This window comes from Hippoglossus hippoglossus, chromosome 3 (genome assembly GCF_009819705.1).
Source record: "Hippoglossus hippoglossus isolate fHipHip1 chromosome 3, fHipHip1.pri, whole genome shotgun sequence".
In the NCBI taxonomy this organism is placed as follows: Eukaryota; Metazoa; Chordata; class Actinopteri; order Pleuronectiformes; family Pleuronectidae; genus Hippoglossus; species Hippoglossus hippoglossus.
Window position 1 is genome coordinate 1,106,179 of NC_047153.1, and position 10,000 is coordinate 1,116,178.

Consider the following 10,000-nt stretch of genomic DNA (forward strand, 5'->3'; position numbering starts at 1 on the left):
GAAATCAACTGTGTTTTAAGAAAAACGTGTTTTATTAACAATGTCATTTGTGTTTGAACACTGCAGGTCCTGAAAGATCTGGCACCTGACGACACACAGTTCTGTTCCTGTTAATGTGACTCACAGGTTGACGAGCTTTAGTTACTCTCCTACATGACGTAAACACAAATGTACTTTATTCACTGTTCTTTTGTTAATGATCTTTGTTCCTCTCTAAATCAGATCTTAATGCATCTGTCACAACATAATACACGTTATGTCACAGCTAGTAAAGTATTCATTCAGGGTTATATTCAATATCACTCATTATTCAATATCATCTTGAAATCAGCTCCAATGTTAGTTTGCAACTTTATGCAACAAATGGCTCGAGAGTCTAATGAGATTACGACACCATGTCCTAAACATCATGTAGCATCTCAGCGCTACATGAAAATAAAAACTGTGAACGTGTCCTTGACGTCGTGACGGCAGCTGATGGAACCTACCTGTGAAGACGGGAGATACAGAAGGGCATGAAGAAAGAAGAGGTGAAGGAACGACAGGAGACTGGAGAGAATGGAGATGAAGAGGCGTGAGCTGAAAATGAGATGAGGTGTAAAAGGTCAACAGACATGACTTTGAACCGTGAAAGGATGAAAATGAGGATAATATGATCGTATGTGTCGTGAAGCGTGACGGAGGGAACACGGGACCGGACCTGAGCAGCTGGGCACCTCGCCGTATTCACCACAAATGGACGTCAGCGTGTTGACCTAACGTTGCTTATTAGATCAGAAGCGTCCAGAGGAACCGACTCCATCCCTCGGCTCTCTGCACGTCTCTGAAGAGCGATGGGACCGTTTATATAAAATGCATGAGAGCAGTGAATTATTTATCGTGCTTTTTATTTCCCACTCATACAGGGAAGATGTTGAAAAAACCATGAGCCGAGCCGATTCAGGTGCAGAGTCCATCAACATGTTGTCCCAGTTACTGCAGGTTTGATATAGATGGAAATCAATCTTTCTATTCCATATGAAACCATCCCTTAAATCCTTCCTATAAAAATGTAAACAGCGCTCACTTTCTTATTTATTGCCTGAGTGACTTTTTCCATTGGGGATCGGTCCTTTGTGCTTCCAGCCAAGTAAACATTCAGTTTACTCCCTGACACACAGACCTCATAAACTGCTGCTACAACAAAGTAAAAGCTTGTCTCAAAATAATTTTCTACTGCTGTTGCCAAACACTTATCAGCAGGGTTGAGTTAAATCCTGAGCTACTAGCAGTTAGTACTCAGAGCCAATCTGAGAGTCAACTGTCAATCGTCTGAAGACGAATTAGCCTCCCGGGGCATCGGCCAATAGTTTGGGGTTTGTAGTGTAAACCCGACCGAGCCAGAGAGAATGCTATCCAAGCTCGCAGCACTATTCTAGACTTAAAGTAAAAAACACATTTTATGATGTCATGGCCTGATATAAAGTGCGAGTGACAAAAAGAAGACGCCTCTGTAGAATATTGGGTCGACTCTATTTCTCTGTCACATGACAAACAAGCACACGCCTGCATCTCGTTTACCTCACACACAACTCAAAACAACCAGGTGATCTCCTCATGTTAACCACAACCAAACCACAACCCTAATCAACAGTGAAATGACCACAGTGGAACAGACAACTGTTGACATGTTTGTTTGTGACAGAGAACATGAAACCTGGGGAAATAAAAACTAAGCTTGATACATCAAGGAGTCAACTCTAACTAGTGGTACCTGCCAATCAATAACTAGTCAAGTCAAGTGCTTGATACAACAGCTGTGACAACTATGAGGAAACACCAGACAAAATGTAAATACTGCATCAGCATGAAATCATCATGAACTAAAAGAGTTGGGGTTTCCTCACCAGGTACATTCAGTTATGTTCTTACACAAGAAATGAACCAATACAATAAATGAAAAGATAAGTACAGAAGAGGGAAGAAGAAGACAGTGTTGGTGATGGGAAACATGGACATATCACTGGAAATACAGAACAACTTATCACGTACCTTGTTCCAAAGGCCCCCCTGGTCCCAGTGGGGGAGTCGAGGCTTTCTCCTGGCTTGGGCGGCCTGTCGCGATTCATTTGCTGCAGAATGGAGCTCAGCTCGGTGATGACGGTGTTCTTGGTGTCTGGTGTGGATGGGGGGCTGCACAGCTCTGGGGGCTGGTCGCCCCACAGCTTGGATGTCCTTTGAGTAGGAGTCCTAGGAGGTTCAGAGGATGAAGGGGGAGGGGGAGGGGCCTGTGGTGGAGACCCATAGGACTCTGGGGGCTCTTCAATGAGCGCGTCATGATAAAGTGATGTCCTGTTGATGACAGACTTGCCCTTGGGTTTGGGCGGCACTGGGGGCCGATCCACCAGGAAGGCATGTCCGTCTGCAGTGGCATAGAGGCTCTCCAGAGCGCTGTCGCAGAAGCCTCCCTCTGACGACAGGGTGGAGATGCTGGAAACGGTGCTGGTGGTCTCCATGTGCTGAGGATCCCCGCTACTGCGGCTGTCTACCTCTTCGATGCCCGAGTCACCCACCCCTGACTCTTGGTCCGGTGGAGGAGGAGGATATGAGGGGGGCATGCTGTTCGCCACCCGTTTGTGTTGATCAATGACAGGTGGTGGGGCGTGAGGATCATAGGGGGGTAATCGAGGTCCCCCATTTCGTCTCTGTTGCTGAAGCATCTCTGCAATGGCACTAGCCTGGTCATCAGGTATGTCAATACTGTTGGCAAACTCCAGTGGTGGGGGGAGGGGCTCTGTGAACTCAAAGTCTTCATCAATATCAACTGAGGCCAGGGGGGGAGGGGGGATTCGAAATGGCAGCTTTACTGGTTCATCCAAGGATTCGCCTAAAGGAACGCTCCTCCTCCGTGATGAGGGTGGCTGGGGATTGGAGAGTGTCGGAGGGTTGTGTGGATCCGGTTGGTTAGGGTCCTTCAGCTCTGATGGCCTGTTGCTGTCCTGCCCCTCCACATCTTGGTTGTTAACCTTGTTGCCTGCTTCTGTGCTGGTGTGGACCATCAAGAGCCCCGTTGACTTGGGCTGTGACGAGTCCGCCACATCAGCTGGTGCACTTTTCCTCTCCTCGACGGCCTGATGCTGCCTCTCTTCCCGTGCCCCATCAGACTCATACTTTTGCTCTGTCATCTGTCTCCGCAGGCCACCTCGGCCAGGACGCCCCATGGTTGCTGTGGAGATTGCAGCAAAACTAGTCTCTATGCCAGAACGTAGTTTGGTGTCAATAAAGAGGGGTTGGTTGAGGTCTGGTTTGTGGCTTGGCTGGACTGGAAGGGACTGGGCTTCGTGCTTGGGGGTTTGAACCTGAGGAGGGTTTGGAGGCTGACTCTGTGGATGGTTTTGTTGCTCCTTCATGGCCCGGTCACGAGCTGCCAGGGCCAGAGCGAGTGGAGAATTAGGGTCCAAGGGCTTGCCGGTGACAGGGTGGAGGTAGGTTCCATTGGCCCTGTAGTGGCTCTTAGGAGGAGTGGCTGGGAGACTAACAGGACTGTCTAAGTTGGGACACTGGCCAGTTCTGGTGTTCAGAGGCTCCCGCACAACTGTGGGCTCAGGAGTATTAAAATCTGTCATGTTGCCACTGCCACCCCCTACAGGGGGCCCAAGCCGTGCTAAGGGAGGGGCCAATATCCTTCTAAGTCGCTCGTCGCTACTAAACATGCCTTCATCGATGGACTTTGACTGGCGTAGGCGAGGGGTAGGTGTTGGACCACTCAAATCATCATCCCCAATGTCTATTGACTGGAAGGCAATTGAGTTCTTTCTTGCCTCGAGCCTCCTCTCCCGGTCCCGCACTGCCCCAGCAATAGCTGCAGCGAAGGGGTTGCTTAGAGAATGTGGATCTTCAGGACGCAGACCTCCACTCCCAACAGTGGGTGTGAGAGGGGGGTGTTCAGGAGTGGTGGGCTCAATCTCCATACTGCTACCCTGGCTGCTCTTGCCACTGCTGCTGGTGGAGGGCTCCTTGACGATGATTGTGGGGATGGGGATGGATGAGCATGTTCGTTCTACAGGTGTAGTAGGCATGGAGACCGGGCCTGAGGGACTTGCTGGCATGCGACACATTTTCTCAGGACTGTCCTCAACATTGGACTGTTTTACGAGCATGCCCTTCCTTCGAGCTGGTTTTGCTGGCACATACAGTGTCTTATTGCCCACCTCGGAGTAAGGGTTCTCTGGCACTGGTGCACGCCCTCGTAAACGTGTGCTCTCAAACTGCTCTGAGCTCTGGCGGTAATAGCCACGCCTCAACGTACCAATGCCGGCTCTGCTAATGGTGGTCACTGCATTGGGTGAGTTCTGGGTGAAGCTGGGTCGTGTGGTGGCGTAGCCTTTGGATGTAGGGCCGGCAGCTGAGTTGTAGCCAGGTGGCGAAGGGGGTGAAATGCCTGGAGGAGGAGGGATGTCCTCTGAGGTGTCAGGCATAGAGAGGCTGCGGGAGAACTTTAGTGGCGGAGGTGTGAGGAATCCTTGTTTGTCATCCTCGTCTGTACCTTGAAGAAATGAAGCAGAAAGAAAAATGATGTCAGGACCTGGGGGAGATATCCCTACTTTTTATTTCCAGCATGGTCTGCTCATTCTACAGGAAACGACTCATTTATTGATGTGAGCTCTTCCTTAACCTTTATTTATCTCAACAGGGGGTTCCTGAAATTTGTCAGCGGCCCAGTAGATGAGAAAAGTACTAAGACAAAAGATGTTTGCTGCAGCAAGTGGGAATTTCCTGGTGAGTTCATTTGAGCAGTTTCTTCACCAACTGAGAACGGAAACAAGGACAAGGATAAACGGAGCTGTGCACATTATAAAGGATCTTGTTATCACAATTAATATTATTTTAATTAAAAAAAATAAAATGGTTTGAATAGATTTAGATCAATTGTATTCAGATGTTGGGATATGTAGTGAAATGTGATTCCCAGCTGCCCATCAAACCAACGCTAAATTTGCTCTCAACGCAATCATTGTGAAAAAGTCATAACTTCTTTGGTCCAATAACGATGGCTTTGCAAATCGAAAGGGCCGTGAGAAACATTATCCTGCACCACGTCCCCCAGTGCAGCTCTGAGGGTTCAGCATATGCTTAATGACCTGCAACATTATCGCCTGAAGCTCACTTTGCTGACTGGATCATTCTAATTTATCTATAATTAGCTTCAATATTGCAAGAGAATGTCCACAGAGCATTAATAGAATATTACAACAAGCTAAAAGCAAAAGGTGCTGGACATGCAGTTGTGAGCTGACACACACACACACACACACACACACACACACACACACACACACACACACACACACACAGTGAATGAATGTACATCATACCTATTGACTTTTGCTTCTTGATGGTGCCCTTCTCAGGTAACCCCAGGAAGGCTCCAGGAACAGTGGGGGGCACCACTGCTACTCCCTGGCGGTCATGATACATGGACTGAAAACCAGAGCGTTGTTCATGAAATATCCAGATATACACACTTTTTCATTAGCTCTCTGCTGACACATACACAACTACCAAACACGACCACAACGAAATCTGAAACAATCTAAACCTAAAAGCATAATCGTGCATCATCTGCATACAAAATTAAATTAAAATGTATGCAGGTTATGTAAATGTCACATCCGTATTTCAGCCCTGTTACATTCATTACACTTCATTACATTACACTTACATTCATATCAGTAGGCGTAACCAGGCAGCGACTGGAGGGGCGTGGTTTGATTGTGGCGATCTTCATATCAACAGGCGAAGTCTTCTGGGCGTGCGTCATCTCTTCGACTTTGTCTGCAAGACAAATTGACCCGAAATCCGTCAGCAACAAACACAAAAGGTGTGTGTGTGTGTATTTTTGGGTGGTGGGGTGGGGAGGGGAGGGAGTCAACTTGCAAAAAGCCTTAGTAAAAGTTCTCGTCGGCCAAACGCAAGCTAATCATTCACTGTGACGCCTCCCTGTGTCTCCACACTGAACTGCAATGAAACTGAAACTGAAAACACTGAAAGACATTTTGCATGGGGGGGGATGAGGAGTCGGGGGGGTGCAGATGGGAGGATGAAATGCGTTGTGTGTGTGTTCAGCCTCGGAAGCCGTGCAAGCTCTTTCCAAACAGCCGACTCAGCAGCATCATCCAACTCTCGGGCTCGTTCCCTCGTCAGACGTAAAAATGAGCCATGAAGGTGAAGTCCGTCAAGTTTACCGTTTTCCTTCCCCGTCTTTTTATTTTTTATTTTACCTGCAATGTGGGAGAAGGCGTCAACGGCAAACTTGGACTGAACTTCCCTCTGGTGTGTGATGATGCCGTCAGACAGAGTCGCCCTCAGAGAAGCTACATGCTGGCCCTGAACTACCCGCTCACTGACATCACCTCCCTGGCTACCAGCTCGGTCTGTGCTGCACAAAGCTTCATGCATTAAGGCAGTGATTACTTAGAGTGACTTGGAAAACAATCCTCTTCTTCTGCGCATCTACACACAGAGGAGAGGAGTGGGGGGGAGGGGAGGAAAGGGGAGGAGAGGAGCATCAATGACCTTCACTATGTTTAGAGCTGAAACACACACACACACACACACACACACACACACACACACACACACACACACACACACACACACACACACACACACACACACAATACAGAAAAAATATGTGTTTCCTCCAGAAGTTAATTTCCTCTGTCTGCGACGTGTGCAACTGCTGAATATCGGACAACATACAACACAGTTGCCCTGGAAACCTGTTTGTGAGTGAAAGATTTCCTGGAATAAACCTCCTCCTTCTTGTGCGCGCACACACACATACACATACATACACACACACACACACACACACACACACACACATACATACACACACACACACACACACACACACACACACACACACACAGAAGCCTGCAGTGACACAGGAGGACAAAAAAAACAGAAGCACACACAAAGACAAACATGACAGCGAATCTTCGACGTCAGGTAAAATGAACAAACATTAGCTCAGAGCAGAAGAGCTTTTAATGCTTGTTATGCATAAACACACAGATTGCGTTTTAATGTTGAAATTCTCCACAGAGTAAATAATGTGTGCGTCCTGCTGCTAGTGCTGCAAATGTAGGTTGTGTGTCTGCCTGCACGAGAGGCGCTCTGAAGTAAGATGCTTCTTTATTTAATCAAAAATGAATCATGAGACGACTCATCCAACTCGATGAGAAGAGGAAAAAATAATCTGCGATGGTGAAGGAGGGACGGAGGAGCTGAAAGCAGCTTTGTGTCCGACAGCATCACAACATTAAACCATGCGACAACAACGACAACACTTAGAACACAACCAAGTTCAAAACAGCTGCAATCAAAAACACTGTAAATCATGCAGATACACTGCAAAACACCACAAGGTTTGACTGAGAGGAAAATTAAATCAACAAATACACAGTGTCAGTTATCACAGTAAGGTGCTGGTGCTGGTGCTGGTGGTGCTGGTGGTGCTGGTGGTGCTGGGTAATGTAAAATCAATCAATCAGTGGAAACACCGGATCATGGTTAAACATGCCTGCAGTCACTTACCACCTTTCTTTTTCCTTAGAGTGGCTTAGAGGGGCGACACAAACAGATTCTGATTCTTCAGAGCATCAACACAATCCTTTTCCCAAGATGAATAAAAATATACTCAACTTCTTAATTGTTTTGTATTTGTGTTTGAATATTCAGTCCGCGTGTTTGAAATGTGTCGTCCTGCAGCAGATGCATATTTACGTTCAGCTCTAACAGCACAATTAGGACCAGTCATGTATAAAGTAAAGAATTAAATGCAAATGTGTCAAATTCTCTTGGGAAAAAAAACATGCTGACTGGTTCATTTTTCACTCGGCAGCCGATTCTCTCAACACGTCCCTCAGTCGTTTATTCTTAACCTCGACACCTCGGCTGATTACACTGACACACGTCTGCCTGCTCATGTGACATGTGTGTCTTCAGTGGGACGTTCAGTCTCCACGTTAAATGACATGTTTCCTCTAAATGGTGTCAACAATCAGCAGCGACGTGTATATAAACCCCGCCTTGCTTAAAGGCTGTGCCACCGTGGATTCGGACGTTTTCTCTCCCTGCTGCTCTAAGAACATAGTTATTTAATCTGAATTTATTTAATGGGCAAAAGCAGAAAGTATTCAGACCTGCGCTGAACTTCAGAGTTTCTCCTGCCTGCCCTCTAGTAAAAATACCAATGTTTGAGTGATCTTATGTAAGAACACAGCAGGAGACCTTCTGGAGGATTCACCACGGGGAAGTGGGCGTGTTGATGTTTCTCAGGAAGACACCGACAAAGACGTCAAGTTGGAAAGACGACGAGGTTCAAGAGCTTTGACGGCGTCTCAGCAGAGAATCTCCTGCTTCTTCATATGTGAAAGACAAACTCCAGAGAAAGTCCAGGGGTCGCGTCTGAAAACGCTCGAGGTAACACCCAGTGTTTTTTATCTCATCAACCTCTTACGCCAAAAATAACGTCTCTTTAGGTCGTTCTCATCACACTGATGTTGTTGTTTCTGATCAGTTTGGTTTGAATTAGTTAATTGATTAAATAAACACGAGCTGAGACTAATGATTGGTTGAGTCTGTGTATCGGCAGAACCTCGGTGTCGCGGCTCCAGCCCCAGATGACAGCTGCACACACTCTGACTCCTGGTGACGTCAGCTCTGCAGCCTACGGTCTGGACACAGGTTGTTTTAGTTCAAAGCACCTTTTCTAAAACGAAGCCCGTTAATGTGGAGCCAGAGGCCTGTTCGCCGCCTCCTGTGTCTCAGAGTCGCTGAATGTCCCGTCGGTCGGAAAGTATTAACGCTGCACTTTTAAAGCAAAGCAAAACTGTTGTCATCACACACACAGAAATAAACACAGAAAAACTAAGGTCGCATTTTTCACTTGTTGCAGCAGCAGCTCATGGGTGCAGGCAGCGTGTGTCCGTCATGCATCATGAAAGAGGAGAAGCCACGCCTCTCTTTCTTTAAAAGCATTGCATGATGGGAACAGAGACGTCGATCAGCCAATGGGAGCCGATGGATGTGATTGGACGAGAACGGACGGCAAAAGGATGTGCAGCATGGACTGCTTACCTTTATCCACTGTAGTGAGATGAACCAATGAGAACAAGAGAGAGGGAGACAGAGAGCAGCTGTTAGACACCGACTTCCTGCCGAGGTGACAACACCAACCAGGCGGCTCTTACCGAGTTCCTCCAGCTCCGACGTCATCGACTTGGAGCGCATGGACAGGGCCGTGGTGGGGGCTCTCTTTGGGGGCGGAGGAGCTGCGGGACAGAGTCACAGCGACCAAAATACATAAATCACATTTTATTCTCATTCAAAGATAATTACATTTCATTTTTTTCTTAGATTTTGAGCAAATTTACATTTAACAATTTTCAATCCAAGCTTCAGCTGTGTCAGACGTGGACTGAACTCCGGAGAATCTCCTGAAATTCTCCGCAGGGGCCGGATGTGTCAGAGCGAGAGGCTCCGGACTTTCTCTGGAATTCCTCCAGCCAGCCACCGAGTGATAACTCCACAGAATGTCCGAATGAGCCAATGTGAGAAGAGACCAGGAGACCTTCTGCAGGATTTACCGCGAGCAAGTGGACGTGTTGATAATGATTCTAACACTAAATGAGTATCTCAGGGTGAAAAAGCTGAATTAACTTCCAACCGTTTTCTGTTGGTCGTTCAAATCAAAATGTCGGATGTGAGCAGCTCTGAGAGTCTGACCTCAGCTTCTGTGTCGAGTGATTCCAGTCAGTGGAGCAAACGGATGATCAGCAGTGACGTGAGTTCTTTACAGTCTTTAATCCTGCAGCTGTTTTCTGCTGATTCACACCTCAGCCTCATTATTATTTATTTTGAATCCTTGTTCATTCTGACCAGCGGTGGAACATCAGTCAGTGAGTTTATAGATTTCTGTTGGGGGGGGGGTTATACCTTTTTTGCGTGCCGT

General features: G+C 47.2%; 1 protein-coding gene across 1 annotated transcript in view; it reads right to left on the reverse strand.

Moving 5' to 3' along the window:
- Positions 1-10,000, reverse strand: part of LOC117779157 (SH3 and multiple ankyrin repeat domains protein 2-like) — an 84,143-nt gene that overhangs the window by 4,915 nt on the left and 69,228 nt on the right. The window contains 8 exon segments of the mRNA XM_034615084.1: positions 2,032-4,525; positions 5,355-5,460; positions 5,702-5,814; positions 6,454-6,492; positions 7,582-7,605; positions 9,127-9,135; positions 9,240-9,320; positions 9,985-10,000. The exon segment at positions 9,985-10,000 is cut by the window's right edge and continues 120 nt beyond it. Of these exon segments, the coding sequence (XP_034470975.1) occupies positions 2,032-4,525; positions 5,355-5,460; positions 5,702-5,814; positions 6,454-6,492; positions 7,582-7,605; positions 9,127-9,135; positions 9,240-9,320; positions 9,985-10,000 (2,882 nt within the window).